General features: G+C 39.7%; 1 protein-coding gene across 1 annotated transcript in view; it reads right to left on the reverse strand.

Annotated features, from left to right (window-relative positions):
• LOC122794548 (guanylate cyclase soluble subunit beta-2-like) overlaps nt 1-17,054 on the reverse strand; it is a 170,450-nt gene extending 153,396 nt beyond the window's left edge. The window contains exon 1 of the mRNA XM_044063033.1: nt 16,954-17,054. Within this exon, the coding sequence (XP_043918968.1) occupies nt 16,954-17,020 (67 nt within the window). The 5' untranslated portion in view covers nt 17,021-17,054. The remainder of the gene's footprint in view (nt 1-16,953) is intronic.
• Nucleotides 17,055-17,601: the final 547 nt, after the last annotated feature.

Genomic DNA, 17,601 nt, shown 5'->3' on the forward strand with positions numbered 1-17,601 from the left:
AAAATTTGATATATCTAATTATTTACAGGTGATTAAGGAGTATCAGGTTTTGTTAAATAAGGGCCAAAGATTGGGATATTTCACTAGTGAGGATGTGAATACAAAGTTTAAGGTGGATAATAGTATCCTAGTGGGATTTTATTGCCTACCGAAAACACATAAGGGTCTTGAACAATTACGTGGTAGGCCTATAGTATCAGCTAAAAAATACTTTTTAAAGAGCATTAGTGTTTTTTTAATCAGTATTTAAAAAAATATGTTTTGAATACAGCTTCCTTTATTAAAGACAGTCAAGATTTTTTGGAAAAATTAAAAATAAGGTCTGGGAAGAAAGTATATTTTGGTTGAGTATGGATGTTAAGAGCTTGTATACTAATATTAAACATCATACAGGCCTTCAAGCCTCAAGTTCTACTTTATTTTCTGGGAGACACTCCGATGTTATATTTTGTGATTGAATTAGTTTCTGTCTGTCTTCAGAATAATTATTTTATGTTTAATGGTGAGATCTTTCACCAATTACAGGGCACAGCTATGGAGGCAGATTTTTGCCTCATGTATGCCAATTTAGTTATAGCCAAATTTGAAAATGAATATATCTGCACCCATCATTTCTATAGATCACAAGTTGTATTATATTTCAGGTTTATTGATGACTTGATTTTTTTATGTAATGGAAATCAGGATGATGCAGTAAAATTTGTAGATGATTTACAGCTTAATCAAATGGACTTTCAGTCTGATGGCATACAATTAGGCCCTGAAGTGAATTTTTTGGATAGTAACCTTTAACCTTAAGGGTTTTGTGACTAGTCTCCACAGAAAATGTAATCAGAGAAATCAGTTCCTATATGGAACCAGTTGTCATCCTTCACATTTAATGGCGGTGCTACCTTATAATGATTTTGCTAGGATTCATAGGTTGTGTAGTGATGATGATATATTTTGTAAAGAAATAATGGAAACTGAAAACATGTTTTTGAAGAGGGGTTATAATACAGAGGTGGTTTTGGATGCAAAACACAGAATAATGGAAGTGAGATACCAACATGGCCCTTTAAATCAGAGATATACTAAGAAAGACAAAATAGTAGCTGATACTACATCCTATAATCAAGATAGTCAAAAGCAATTGTTTTTTGTGACCACTCTTAATATTATTACTGATGAGACTGTTAAACATGTTTGACATTTTTGGCCCATGTTGGTGAGAGATGGAGTTTTAAAAACAGTATTACCTAACTATGTTGACATTTCATACAAGAGAGCAAGAAATTTATATGATATGTTAGTACACAACTATTTTTATTTACCAGAAGTTAATATAAGTAATCATTGGGGTTTGAGTAATGGTTGTAATAAGTGCTCTGTTTGTCAATATTTAGTTAATTCTTTCTCTAATATTAATGGTTTTAAGTTTGATGTTAGGGATACGTTTAGTTGTAACAATGCTGATGTTGTTTATGCTATCAAATGTGGCTGTGATATAGTTTATATAGGGGAAACATGTAGAGCCTTCAAGGTTCACTTACAAGAACATATCAGAGATATAAAAAATAATATGCTAGATAGCCCCTTGGGTGGTCACTTTAGGGCAGTACATGATTCTGATCCTGAATCTTTAAAAGGATGTGTACTAGAAAAAGTACAACTGAAATTGGGGGGAATGTACTACTTTGAAAGAAAAGTTGTTAAAATGTGAAACTCTCTTTATATTAAAATCTGGTACTTTGGAGCCCTCTGGGCTGAATAAGGAACATAATTGGAAATATTTGATTGAATGAGCTGTTAATTAAGTAATTATTTGATTGGCTGTTTAGGCTTGTATATTGTGTATTTAAATGGTGTTCTATGATGTGTTTTTTACTCTTTGAAGGCTGTTTCAGCCGAGGTGCTAAGTCAGTCTTTTAATAAATCTTTGGTAACATGGGCATTGTCATTATTTTGTATATTATTTTTATTTTTTTATTTGGTTGTTCTATATAACATAGAAAATCTACTGGCTGATAAATTTAGCTGTCCAAGTTTGTCTGGATTTCTGAGAAATAAATTTCAAACAGTAAGGGTCCAGTACAGAACCTGTGGTACACCAGTGGTGACTGATCTTTTGCTAGAGGTGAAGTCACCCTCTTTAACAGTAAGTGTCCTATCGGTGAGCCATTTGGCTACCCATTTAGAAATGTAGGGATTAAATCCCAATTGGGAGAGTTTCTCTATAATACCTGAGTGGGGGATTGGGTCAAATGCCTTGGCTAGGTCAAGATAAGTGGTATGCACTGTCTTTCCATCTTCCAGGGCCTTGGTTACTTTCTCAAAGAAGTCAACCATGTTTAACAAGCACGATCTACCTTTAATGAATCCATACTGGGTAGGTTTCAGAGTTTGTAGATTATCTCTGTTCATGTTAATAAGGTCCCTAAAGATTCTTTCCATGGCCGTGCAGATGAGGCTAGCCTTAATTGATAAAACACCCTGAAGAAGTGATCCAATAGTTAGGGATCTGGGAACATATGTAAACAGTAATCTGGCGTTGAACCAACACATAGCAAAGATAGGAAGAAAATCATTCTATGTTGCCCAACTCGTAAGCAAAGCAATGCCACCCAGGTCCAAGGAAATAATACTACCACTCTACTTAGCCCTTGTCAGACCCATCAATGAGTACAATACCCCCTTTGGCATGTACAAAGGTTCCTCACCAGGAGAATCCAGGGTATGAATGCCCTGGCTTATATAGATTGCCTTAAGGTCCTATCACTGTACTCAGTCTCTTACAGGCTGACAGCACTAGAAACACAAGCTCTAAAGACCTGAATTTGCCTGCAACATAAACAGAACCTGCTGTAGGGACCAACATGTGTCTCAAAGGATCCCTGCACTATGGAATAAGGTCCCCATCTATGTGAAGCAGACTTCATCCCTTACTCTATTTAAAAGAAATCTTGATAATTGGATAAGAAATCTGAAATTCACCCCCAGTCTGGCCCATGTGTCTCTGATGGACAGAGGTCAAACATAAGTAAATTAATCAAAAACTAACATACCCCCCACAAAAAATAACCCTTAGCTACCTCTTTACCAACATAACCCACCATATAGGCATCCAAGGAACTCTGGGACAAAACATAGTTGGGTTGCACAGCTAGGCTTGTAAAGACTTTGGTGGCCGTTAGCCTAGTATAAGCCTATGAATCTACGAACCTATGAATAATGCCTGCATAAGGAATACTGTCAAAGGCCTTGGCCAGGTCCAGATATGCTATATGTACTGAATAACGACCATCCACTCCTTCAGTTTCTTTTTCAAAGAAATTAATATGGTTAAAGAGGCATGACTTTCCTTAGGCAAAGCTGAACTGATGTGGGTCTAGGTTTAAGAAATTGTCAATGTCCAGATTAATGAGGTCTGAGATAAAATGCTCCATAGCTTTACATATGAGGCTAGTGAGACTAATAAGGTCTGTAGTTACCAGGGTCTGTGGTTGGGCCACCCTTGTGTAATGGCATACAATGACTGTTTAACAGACTTCAATATTGCATCACAGATAATACTGTACTTGATAAACTAACATATATATTTTAGTACATTGCATAAAAGTAAAACATAACAAAAACAATATTAATTGCCATTGTAGTACACCACTGGTAATTTTTGTGCTTTCAGAAGTGGCACTTACAACTCTAACCACATGGGTTCTGTCAGATCACCACTGAGCTATTCACTGCACAACTTAAGGATTTATATTCAGATTTATAAGTCTGTCGATAAGGCCTGCATGGGAGAAAGTAGCAAAGGTTTTGGCGAGGTCTGTGTCACTACTACCTACTGCTTCAGTGACTTTTTCAAAAAATGAATGAAGTTAAAGAGATAAGACATTCCTTTAACAAATCTGAATTTATGATGGTCGAGGATTAACAGATTTTCAATGTCCACTGTGAAAAATTGAAACGCTGCCAGCCAAGCTAGATAGAATTTTGTAGATAATTCTATGTCATTGTAAATATTAATATAATCCACATGTTTGTTTTCACAAATGTAAAAGAACTGTGTTAAATCTTGAACTTCAAAAATGTAACAACAGTGCACCCTGCCGAAAGAAAGCTGCTAAGTAAAGAATTACAACTGTGTTTGCTCTCAAAACTCGAAGACAACATGCCTGGACCAGTAAATTCTTTCTATTGTTTTGAGACCAGAGTTAATTGCTAGATTTTACATGTATAATATCTTTTATTGCTGTGGTTTCCTGGCCAGGTGCAAGATCAAAGAACTGTTAAACTCTGTGTTTCTGTTAGGTTGGGAAATTAAACCAGAGAAGTGTCAAGAATGATGTAATCTAAAATGAGTTATCTGTGATGTATTATCAATTTAAGACTTTCTCAGAAAGAGAGAATTAGAGCATTTTGGATTTTGTTTGAACCTGAACACATCTACTCAGCAGTACTTTGCCTTTGCTCTGTATGTATGTAAGTTATTTAGAACACTATTTCTCTTAGAAATAGATAGAAAATAGTAAGAGTAGACTAGCTGTTTTCTATATTTATGTCAGACTATTCTACAGTATTATTTTAAGCATTTTCCTGTGATGTCTGAACTCTTGACTAGCACTGTGTTGAATTGAGGAGATTTGTATTGTGTTTTTATTATTTATTACTAAATATTTTTAAACCTTTCAGTTATGGCTGTTTTGTGTAGAGATAATTTAAGCTCTAGAGTACACTGCCTGTATATAGTGATATTGTCCAAGCCACTCCAATAAGTCTTACTGTTCGTCATACTCACTAATTGGATAATAATAATATTGCACAGTAAAACTGGACACCCTTTGGTAAGGGCCTTATAAGTAACTGATATCAGTGGTTAGTGGCAGTGATTTTTACCTTACCCTGGGCAGAGAAGGGGGCATGGCTGGAGAACCTGTGCCAGCCTACCCCAGGAGTGTCTGTGTGTTTGTATACAACTCATATCTCAAAGGGTGTGTATGTCAGCTACTTGAGCAGGGACATGAAGCACTGTTTGGACAGAGAGGGTGCTGGAGGTTTTAGCTTGACCACTAGGCTAAGACTTGTACCCTATAGCTGTGCCAGTGGAAAGTCTTATTGGGGATCTGGAGAGAAAGGGAAAAACCAGACCCAGACTGACTGTTTTCACTGTGTACTCTTAAGGGAAATTGTACTTTACTTTGTGTGTACTTGTTATCCTTTCCAATATGCATGCCTCTCACTGGTGCTAGCGGTGAGGATTGAGGGTCCATGATTACTGGGCCAGTGCACGGGCATCACATATTAACTGGTGGCAGTGGTGGGATTGAGGTTTCTTGATTACTGGGCCAGTGCACGGGCATTGCATATTAATTGGTGGCAGTGGTTGGATGTCCACATCAAATATTAATTGGCTGATAGTGGTGAATTAGCCACATCACATACTAATTGGCTTACAGTGGTATGGATAGTGAATTCCTGTAGTTTGTGTACAGTGATCACTGAAGGTGTTTTTGTACTCTAAATCAGCCACACAGTGAACATTCAGAGTTCAGATCACAATTGTTGTATTTCTTTTGTTAGCTTAGTTAGTCAGGGAGAGCAGGCAAGCATGTGAGCAGATGTGTATGGCAAGCTGACAAGGAGCCAGTTGGCTGAGATGTACCAGGCTAAGGGCCTGGTGCATGGAAAACTGACTAAGGCAGACATGATTGCAGCTCTGGTCACAGCTGCATCAGAAAACAGCAATCAGGAGGATGATCTGAGTGGCCATGGAGATATACAACACTCAGAGAATGGACAGCTCAACCTTTCTGCAGAGGACTTAAAAATCCATATGGAGCTAAAGAGACTTGAGTTGGAGGCCAGGAGTTTGAAAACAAAAGCAGAAGAGAGACTGAGATGTCTACAGGCTGAAAAGAATGAAAAACTGCTATGCCTGGAAGTTGAGCAGAATGAGAGACAGAGGCAGCATGAAAAGGAGATGCTGACTCTTTGCCAGAGTCATGGAGGTAATGGGAAGGGAGTAACTGGACCCCAGAAGCACAAAAGGTCAGTAAATTTCTTCCGCAGTTTGCAGAGGAGGATAATTTTGATAGTTTCATTTATATGTTTGAGAGGGTATGTAAACAGTATGATGTTGACCAAAGGCTCTGGGTACAGTTCCTGACCCAATTTCTCCATGGTAAAGCTGTAACTGTGCTGTCTAAATTATCTGATCATGAATTTTTTGATTATACTGCTGTTAAGAATTGTTTGTTAGAATTTTTTAAGCTAACACCTGAAGCTTATAGGAAAAGTTTCATGGGCATAGATGCAATGCAGATGAAAGTGTGGGTGAATATGTTGCTGAACTGAGCACTTATATTCATAGGTGGGTGAGTGGATGTCAGGTCACCACTTTTGAAGGGCTGGCAGACCTTTTGATGAGGGAACAAGCCCTTAGCACTTTGCCTGAGGATATAAGGATTTGGTTAGCTGATAAACAATGTGCTACTTCAGATGAAGTGGTGAAGAAGGCAGACCTATACCTAGCAAGCAGGGCATCCCTGCACAGGAAAGGGACCCCCAGTACTGCTCATGGGTCTAAAGGAACCCATGGTGGGCAGCCCAGACTGCCCCAATAGAATCTGCCAGTAGCAGGGGAAGCCACTAGTTCAGGTACACGTCCAGGACCTAGGGCTAAATGTTTTGAATGCAACCAGTGTGGCCATGTGGCATACAGATTTCCATGGAGGCAAGGTGGGGAACAAAAGATGAGAGAGCCAGTAAGTGGGAAGGACAAAATGCCAACAGTAGGTTATCTTGAGACAACAAGGGTACTAAACTACCAACAGAGGTTATATCCTATCATAGTGAATGGCAAAGAGGCCATTGCTAAGAGAGACGCAGCCTCTGATATAACCACTGTGAAGCCTGCCAAGGTTACAGAGGAGCACTACTTGCCTGGGCAGTCTACTCCAGTCAGAGCTTTAGGAGGGGACCCCATTCCAAATACCTTTGGCTAGGGTTCACCTTGACTGGGAGGGTGGAAAAGGAAGCCAGCAAGTAGGTGTGTTTGAGGATATCCCTGCAGATGTCCTGATAGGGAATGATTCTGATAATGCAGTACCATGTGCTCATGCAGTTACACGCAGTCAGGCTTAGAGACAAGCATGTGGGTCTTGTAGCCTGGGGGAGACCCAGTCAGACCATATACTTGCAGCCAGGACTGGTGAGGTGGTTACTTCAGGGAGGGAGCTACTCTGTAGTAGTGAGACTGAAGGTGAGCCACAGCTGCTTATGGGTACTGATGTTCCCTTGGACAGACTGACTGCAAAGGTAGAGGTGAGTAGCAGTACACAGGCTGACAGGGAGGCACTGCTATCAGAGGATGCCAGACTTCCTGTGGAAGGGGAGCTGGGAAGGGTTACAAAGAGAGAGTTGAGACAGGCTCAGCTCTCAGACCCTACATTACAAGGCCTGAGGCAGGTAGCTAGGGAGGCACCAGATTCCCAAGGGAAGGGGGAATGTGTGTATTGTGACAAAAGGCTACTGTAAAGAAAGTGGACCCTTGAGGGAGGGCTAGAAGGTGGGAGGATGCAGCAGTTGATAGTTCCTAGAACCTACCATCTGGCACTTCTAGCCATAGCCCATGACATTCTTTTTGCAGGTCATATGGGCATAAAACGTACAGATGTATTATGCAGAACTTCTATTGGCCTGGAATTTCCAGAGATGTAACAGGGTTCTGCAGGACCTGTGAGCAGTGCCAAAAGGTAAGCCAGACAGGAGACAAGGCGACAGGTCCTTTCATGCCTTTGCCTGTGATTGAAGAGCCATTTCAGAGGATATGTATGGATATTGTGGGGTCTCTGAGTACCCCCAACTTCCACAGGGAAAAAGTATATCCTAGAGGTAGTAGATTATGCTACAAGATACCCTGAGGCAGTGGTGTTGTCCTCCATTGAGGCAGAAAAGGTGGCAAATGCTTTGTTAGAGATTTTCAGCAGGGTAGGTTTCCCAAAATAAATACTGACTGACAGAGGTTCCAATATCATGTCAGGCCTGCTGGCTTGTCTGTAGAAGTACTGTGGGCTGAAGCACCTGAAGACCACCCCCTACCATCCCCAGACTAATGGTCTTGTTGAGAGGTTAAACTTTACAATCAGGTCCATGCTATGGACATTTGCAAACCCATTTAAGAGTGAGTGGGACAAATATTTGCCACATCTATTGTTTGCTTACAGAGAGGTTCCCCAGGAATCCACAGGTTTTTCACCCCTTTGAACTGCTGTATGGGCATAGGGTGAGGGGACCTCTAGATTTAATTTGTGATGAGTGGGAAGGTGAGTGTGAATCTCACAAGGAGCCTGTTGTGGCATATGTCCTAAACCTCAGAACAAGGCTCAGGGAACTTATGGGCTTAGCCCAGGAGAACCTGGCAGAAGCCCAACAGTAGAAAAAGGTCTGGTATGAGAGGAATGCTTGAGCTAGAGAGTATGCTGTAGGGCAGCAGGTAATGGTTCTCATTCCTGTCAGACACAACAAGATGCAAGCAGCCTGGGAGGGACCCTACAAGGTGGTAAAAATCTAAGTGATGTTAACCGTCTGGTAGAACTGCTAGGGAGGAAGCAGGGGCATAAACTGTACCATATTAACATGATGAAATCTTACCATGATAGGGGGGCCCTTGTGCTGAGTATTTTCAGTGGATTGCCAGGGGATTCTGAGGGATCTGGTGACTGATCTCCTCAGTGAGGCTCGGACAGACAACTTAGTGGAAGGGGTAGCAATGTCCCAGCAGCTATCTCCTACCCAGGTTTGAGAAATCCAAGCAGTGTTACAGGAGTTTGGGGACATGTTCACTTGGAAACCAGGGTGCACCCACCTGGTGCAGCACGAGGTGGATACAGGATCCCAAAGGCCTATTAGGCAGGCCCCTGACATGGTTCCTGAGAGAGTCAGAATATGAGGGAGGAGATACAGGAAATGTTGGAACTAGGGGTAATTCAAGAGTCCAAAAGTCCCTGGGCCTCCCCAGTGGTATTGGTGCCAAAGAAGGATGGCAGTACCAGGTTTTGTGTGGACTGAAGGAAATTAAATAGTCACACAGAGTCAGATGCTTATCCCATGCCTAGGACAGATGAAGATCTAGAGCAGCTGAGTGGGGCTAAGTATCTTACCACCACTGATCTTACCAAGGGATACTGGCAGGTGCCCTTGACTCCCAGTGAAAGAGAGAGGTCAGCCTTTGTGACTCCTTTTGGCTTGTATGAGTTCACAAAGATGCCCTTTGGGATGGAAAATGCCCCAGTGACTTTCCAGAGGCTGGTAGATCATATCCTAGCAGGAGCAGGAGAGTTTGCACTTGCTTACCTAGATGATATTGCCATCTACAGCCATTTCTGGCAAAAGCACCTTCAACATGTCAAGGAGGTGCTGGGCAGAATACAGAAGGCAGGGTTGACCATTAAACCGAGCAAATGCCAGGTGTGTATGTCAGCAGTCTCCTACCTAGGACATAGAGTGGGGAGTGGTAAGATCAGGCCAGAACCTGCCAAAGTGGAAGCCATTTAGACATGGCCTGCACCTGTTATCAAAAAGCAGGCAAGGGCATTCTTAGGGACAGCAGGGTAATACAGAAAGTTTGTCCCCAGTTATAGTACCATAGCTGCTCCCCTCACAAACCTGACAAGGAAAAAACAGGCCAGATAAGTTAGTGTGGACCACAGCATGTCAGCAGGCATTCCAGAAGCTTAAAGATGCTTTGGGAGGATCCTTGTGTTAGCCATCCCAGATTACAGCAAATAATTTGTTGCGCAGGTGGATGCTTTGAACCATGGGGTGGGGGCTGTACTTAGCCAGATTTCTTCAGAGGAAGAAGAGCACCCAGTGGTTTATCTCAGTCACAGGCTCCAGTCCAGGGAGGAATGCTATGCAGCTGTAGAAAAAGAATGTCTAGCCATAGTGTGGGCACTGCAGAAACTTCAGCCTTACCTGTATGGAAGGAAATTCACTGTAGTTACACATCACAATCCCCTAACATGGTTACACTGAGCCAGCCAACAAAATACTAAGTTGCTAACCTGGAGCCTAGGGTTGCAAACATATGATATGTCAGTCCAGCACTGCAGTGCGATTAACAATTACAACGCAGATGGGCTCTCAAGACAGGGAATGGGGTAAAGTATACTCAGGCAGATCTAACCCTCTCAAGCAACACTTCTCAAGGGTCACTTGAAAAACTAGCTTGAGTTCTCAGGGAGAGGAAAAATGTGAAAAACTGAAAGGCTGCCAGCCTAGCTAGATAGAATTTTGTAGATAATTCTATGTCATTGTAAATATTAATATAATCCACAGGCTTGTTTTCACAAATGTAAGAAAACTGTGTTAAATGTTGAACTTCAAAAATGTAACAACAGTACACCCTGCTGGAAGAAAGCTGCTAAGTAAAGAATTACAACTGTGTTTGATCTCAAATGTCTGGACCAGCAAATTCTTTCTATTGTTTTGAGACAACAGTTAATTGCTAGATTTTACATGTATAATCTCTTTTATTGGTGTGGTTTCCTGGTCAGGTGCAAGATCAAAGAACTGTTAAACTCTGAGTTTCTGTTAGGCTGGGAAATTAAACCAGAGAAGTGTCAAGAATGATGTAATCTAAAATGAGTCAGCAGTGATGTATTATCAATTTAAGACTTTCTCAGAGAGAGAAAGAATTAGAGCATTTTGCATTTTGTTTGAACCTGAATCTACTCACCAGAACTTTGCCTTTGCTCTGTATGTATGTAAGTTATTTAGAACATTGTTTTTCTTAGAAATAGATAGAAAATAGTAAGTTTAGACTAGCTGTTTTCTATATTTATGTCAGACTATTCTGCAGTATTATTTTAAGCATTTTCCTATGATGTCTGAACTCTAGACCAGCACTGTGTTGAACTGAGGAGATTTGTCTTGTGTTTTTATTATTTATTTAATATTTTTAAACCTTTCAACTGTGGCTGCTTTGTATAGAGATAATTGAAGCTCTAGAGTACATTGCGTGTATATAGTGAAACTGTCCAAGCCACTCCAATAAGCCTTGCTGTTCGTCATATTCACAAATTGGATAATAATAATATTGCACAGTAATACTGGATGCCCTTTCATAAGGGCCTTATTAGTAGTAGCTGATATTAGGGGTTGGTGGCAGTGATTTCTAACTTAGCCTTAGCAGAGAAGGAGGTATAGCTGGCGAACCTGTGCCAGCCTTCCCCAGGAGTGTCTGTGTGTTTGTATATAACTCATATCTCAAAGGGTGTGTGTGTCAGCTACATGGGCAGGGACATGAAGCACTGGTTGGACAGAGAGGGTTCTGGAGGTTTTAGCTTGACCACTAGCCTGAGACCTGTGCCCTATAGCTGTGCCAGTGGGGAGTCTTATTGGGGATCTGGAGAGAAAGGGAGAAACCAGCCCTGGACTGACTGATCTCTGTGTGCTCTTAAGGGAAATTGTACTTTACTGTGTGTGTACTTGTTATCCTTCCCAATGTAAAAAATCCAAGAAGACGAGGTCCAGCCGACAAGAGTTTATTGACAGCGAAAATAAACCATCATTGACCTAGGTTTCGTCCGTATAATCAAACTTCTTCAGAATACTAAAAACACCACAGCAACCACACTTAAATATGCAATACAATTAAACAATTAAACAATTAATTAATTAACAATTCAATGAAATTGAATCGCTATAAAAACTTATAAAAAAATCTAACCAGTGTTACCTATCAGTACAACCCTACGAAATCCAAAATAAGACGAAATGAAATATACAAAATATAAAATATAAAATGTACGCCACAATTGTATGAAGATGCTGTATGAAAGCAAAAAACTAAAAATAATAAAACTTGTATCCTACCAATAATACGAATGTCAAAAACTACAATAAATGTGTGATATGAAAAGCTTTTGTATATACACACTCAGTACATGTTGAAAATTATAAATTATAATAATTTGTTACCTGTAATGTTCATTAACTTAAGTAAAGGCTTAACAGTACTATACTCATTAAGACCATGATAATTATGTGCATTTAATCTGAGCTGCCATCTAAGTTCACAGATGTCCAAATGTGTGTCAATGACCCTACCCTGTTGATCTACCTTAATCGGTTGTAAAATACAAAACTTGAAACTATGATCAGCATAGTCAAGCACATGCCTGGCAAGGGCATTAGTGGTCTTGAGATGTCTAACATCTAAAAGATGCTCCCTAATCCTTTCCCTAAAAATCTACACGTGTTTCCTACATAAAAAGCATCCTTCCCAATGTACATGCCCCACACTGGTGCTAGTGGTGAGGATTGAGGCTCCTTGATTATTGGGCCAGTGCACAGGCGTCACATCCACACTAATGAGGTCTGAGATAATATGGTGCATAGCTTTACACGTGAGACTAGTGAGACTAATAGGTCTTTAGTTACCAGAGTCCATCTTTGGGCCATTACAATGGCTATTTTCCAGGCTGCCATACTGCTTCATATGTAACAGCTCTTCACTTGATAAATTAGCATATATTTTTAGTGCATTAAATAAAAACAAAACAATATAACACAAACAAAAATCAATGGCATTGTGCTGTAGTGTAAGAGAATGCATGAACATCATTTGACAACAGTTTAAACAGTAAAGAACAATACTGTAATCCACAAAACTTTGACAAAGACATACCAAAAAACAAAAGTGAACTTTACCTTTGAGTCCAGTAATAGTATCACACATTCATAACTTTAATTGTCAAGCTTTCAAAATATTGGCCTTCAAAATGCTTGACTGCCATACCTCCATGCTGTTACTTTGTACTTCCTAAATATATATCGATTAGGTCTTAAGAAAGTTAATGTCTCACCTCTTCTAACACTAAGGGGAAAATTATTTCAGAATGATGGAACACATTGCATGATGCATCTGTCACTTTTTTTGTATCACTGATATATTTTTTATATTAGTTTTCCCAATCAGTGCTAGTTCCCCCACAGGGAGTCTTTGTACAGACTTTCAAACAAAACAGGATGAGACACTGCCTTACAGACCAGGCAGATGTTACCTTTAAGTAACTTATGTGAAACAGAAAAATACAGTTCTTGAAACCTTTCTGAACAGGGGAATTTTCCCCTCACTATGATGTTTCTAGTAAGGAATCAATGTACCTTTTTCAAGTTGTTTCAAGTGGCTTGTTAGAAGGTCATAAAATGTGGCACTGTATTCAATAACTTCAAATTGGTGAGGTATAAAGGGATAGAATTATCTGCCTGGAATGAACAAACATGGCTTTAGAATTAAATGAGCTATACTCTGTAACTACACCAGCATAGCATTAGTACCAAGATGGCCTTTTATACCCTTATGAATGACATACGATTGGGCATTGATGAAAAAGAACATACAATCTCTCTGTTTATTGACCTCATTAAAGCCTTTGACATGGTCAACCACATGCCTACTATTAAACTCCTTACTTTCAGCAGGAGTGTATCCCACTATAAAGTAATGGTTTGAATCATATCTTACATATATTTTAAAAGTCATCTAGGTCCTTCTCCTCTCCATCAACTCCCCGTATCAAAGATGTATCACAGTAAGCCATGCTGTCTCCCATACTCTTCTATCTACAAATAAACTCCCAAGAGACCTCTCCTTCATGCCCATCATCCTGTACATGGATGATATGGTCATTTATTTAGGGGTCTGCAGTTGACAGAGAGTTAAGGTTATGAACTGTAGTTTCTATGGTACAGAGTATGATTCCCACTGTCCCCATTTGTTGAATGTGTAACTTTGAGCAGGTTACTTAACCAGACAGTGCCTGGGGGCAACTGGGAATTTTGGTTATGCTTCTCAATGCTGTGGCAATGTCATAATCTAAAAAGAACCTCAAAGCTCTGCAATCTACATGCAAGAATATTTGCTGTTCCATCACCTCACCCCAGAAACAGGATGCCACTGCTCCCAGCTCATTAAAGCCAAATGGCTCCCTCTTGCCCTCAAAGCAACCTCTGCTCACTAAAGCCAAATGGTTGCCTCTTGTCCTCAAAACAACCTCTGCTCACTAAAGCCAAATGGTTCCCTCTTGACATTAGAGCAACCCTACTAATAACAGGATCAGTATTCAGATATATCAACCTCAAATCATTCCTTTCCTTGTGAAATGACTGTGTGAAAATCCATAATCTACAACCTAAGATCCTTTCCTGTCTGCATTAACAATTTATAACCTCCAAACACTTGGCTGCACTACACGGAACGCACCTTCCCCATACTCACCCCTAATATATGGCCCTTCCTACCAACAAATATTAGTGTACTGCTATCCTTCCAAAGTTTTTATTAGAATTTAAATCATTCCTTTTCAAGAACTCTCAATGTAAATGCTTACAGACAACAGGAATTACTCATCTCACCACTCCCACATGCTAAGCCTCACTGACTAATGTATTTCCTCTCTGATTTTCAGCACTCCACCTTCCCAAGCACATTCTTCTGTTTATACTCTAACATTACTCTGTTCCTTCTTAATAGTCCCTTTATTTTGCAGTCATAAATAATTTCCTTTTTCCCCAAATCTCATGATGCTACATTTACTGACATTAAATGTGAGCTCATTACAGCTGTACCAGAAATGAGACCGTGGACCATTTTGGACATGCCTGTCATATTTTATTGAAGTAATTTTGTTATTAGTCTGCAAACATCAGCATATTTGGTTATCCAAACTCCATTGTCCAGTTCTGTGTTGGAAAAGAATGGTCCAAAAAGAAGAGGTCACTTTACAGAGCCCTCTAAGGACCCCCTGGTAACGACTATCAGGATAAACAGGTAACCTTCCACTCTGACTTGTTGTATCCTGCTGTTTAACCTGTGTTAAACCATCAAATTAGGCATACTTTGATATTTAATGCCTTATATTGGATAGTACTGAATGGCTTAGTAATATCAAGATAAGCAGCATACACTGTTGTTCCCTCTTCAAGTGCAGTGGTTACATCTTTAATGACTGCCACTCAAAAGACAATCTCTCCTCTTAATAAACCCATACTGTTTCATAGTCCATACCTAACAGAAGTAAATCCCCTGTCTCATTCTGAATCATATCAATTATGAGTCTCCATGATTTAACAAGCAGTATTAGTTATGCTGACAGCTCATCTGAAGTAACCCCCCCCATCCCACCCTTCTAAACTGGCACCACTATAGCCTCTTGCCCATATGGGACATGTCCATATGATAACATTTTGTTTAGAACTGTTTATAGGGAGTTCATTGTTTTCTCTTTGAGTCTGTGCTTATTGCAAAGTCTGAGTAATTTTTTTTTCTGCAAGTATATATACTGTCCTCTTGACTGTGTGATTGCTTATTGTTACGTTCACAATCCTTTCCTTTCAATTTTCCAAAGCTATTAAATAATACCATATTATTACTTTCAACCTTTGTGGCCAAGCTGGAATATTTAAAAGAGAAGTGCTTTGTTTCTGTACTTTATTTAATTGATATTTTTTGAAAGCTACTTAGTTCCTTTGCTTCTTTTTTTTCTGTTGTTTAATGCCTTATTAACATTGTGATTCCACCAAAGGTTTTTTTTTTTACCTGCTTAGTTGTAGTTAAGTTCAGGGTCTAAAAGACATATCTCCCATACTTGCCCACTTATCCATTCTTTTCATTATTTGGCTTTCACACTGTTCCCTGTAAAATTCGTCTGTGGGTGGGTCCACTCCTTAACAGTGACGGCTGTTGTGGTTCCAGGATTTAAGTAATAAGATTTGTAAAGTGAGTGATGGAAGGGTAATAGATGGCAACTTCATCTTACTGCAGGCTAGAGGATTTTACTTATGTGGACCAACAGTCTTTGAAGGGAATAAGATGCAATGATGCAAGTAGATGTGTGCTCACACATTTATGCATGTAGCCTATAAGATCTCTGCAGATGCGCTATACCTCTCAAGCCTGAAAGATAACTCTGATGTCTACCTGATTCCCTGTTTCAGCACATCATTTGCTTTCCTTCATCCAGCAGCACAGAATTAGTCCCTGCCAGCTTAATATGCTCTGCTAGGCTGACCACTGGTCATTTGGGCCACTAATAAAATCTGAATTGACATTAGTATAAACAGAAATCTTGCACATAAACAATTAAGCTGGTTTCCAAGTGTTTTCTTATTTTTCTTTTTTATAATATATAACCATGATGTTTGCAATGAAGAGAAAGGAGGTATGAGCATGAATCAGGAGTCTATATCAGAACATCGAAGTTTTAAAACTTCAAATGTTCTAATATCGACCCGTTTTAATCAAATGCTAAAAATAGCGAAGCTGCGGAACACCGAATTCTTTCCTAGGGAAAGAATTCGGTTGGCCGGTTCTATGGCTTTGCTATTTTCAGTGCTGTGGTGGAGATTTACGGGTCGGGTTCAGGTAAGTGTGCGATTGTGTGGTTGTTAGGATTAGGGCGCGGGTTAGATGAGTTAGGGTTAGGGACGGGGTTAGGTGAATTAGGTTTAGGGTCGGGTTAACTGAGTTAGGGTTAGGGCGCGGGTTAGGTGAGTGTGCGATAGTGACGGACCTTAGGGTTAGGGTTTGGGTTAAGGTAAGTGGATAGATAGTAGTGTATGTATAGTTTAGTGTAGGATTATAAGTGTATGTGTGTGTATTGATATTTTTTAGGTGTGCTTGTGTTGTGTGTATGTGTTTCGAAATAGCAAATTTTTTCCCAAGGAAAAAATTTGCTGTTCTGAATGTTCGATATTATGTGGTTTAGATATTTTAGGTTAGATGAAATAGCGTTTGCTATTTTTATCTTTCGATAACATGATAGAAACGCTGAATCAGTCAGGGCTTTGAAGCTTATGATCCCAGAAAAATCCTCACCTTTTTGCTATTTTGACATTTACTTTTCACATGTTACCTTTGTGCTGTTCAATGATTTTCACATAAATTCCATAACTTAGGTCACTTACGCAAACTTGTAGACTCCATGCGAGATGCTGTGTTTACTGTATCTCCAAACAAGCAATATCGAGGCATCTTGTAGCCAACAATTCCAGCTACACATGGTCCTAGTGGAAGAAAGAATAATCACTACCCAGATCAACTTTATTAGCAAGATCATCGCATGATACTGCAAAAGGAATCATGGGTAAAATATAATTAGTAATCCTAAACAGTTATGCAAAAATACATTTAGGCATGCTGCAACACAGAAAAAATAATTATCAATGGGAATTACTAAGGGAGGACATGTTCACTTTGATCACAAATTTTATTAAGAAAGTTTTTTTTTTTTTTTTTAAATCTCACATCAAAAGTAACATAGTAAGTAAGTATTACAGGGTGGCTTATAGGTTCATAGGTTCATAGGTTCATAGGTTCATACTAGGCTATCTGCCCTGGGGCAATTATAAGCCTAGCCCGATTCTGTATGGCTTACGCCACCCCTTGATTTGAGTATACTGTGCCCTTTTTTAAGGTTTAGTTTACTGTGCCTCTGTCTAATAGTGACACGGGAGTAATCCCTGGGACAAACCTACGATCCCCCATCCACTTATCGAGATTCTTCTTGAAGAGATTCAGTGAGGTGCTCTGCCTCACATGAACTGGAATTATAA

This window comes from Protopterus annectens, chromosome 2.part1, assembly GCF_019279795.1.
Source record: "Protopterus annectens isolate FY-2018-M chromosome 2.part1, PAN1.0, whole genome shotgun sequence".
NCBI classification, from domain to species: Eukaryota; Metazoa; Chordata; order Ceratodontiformes; family Protopteridae; genus Protopterus; species Protopterus annectens.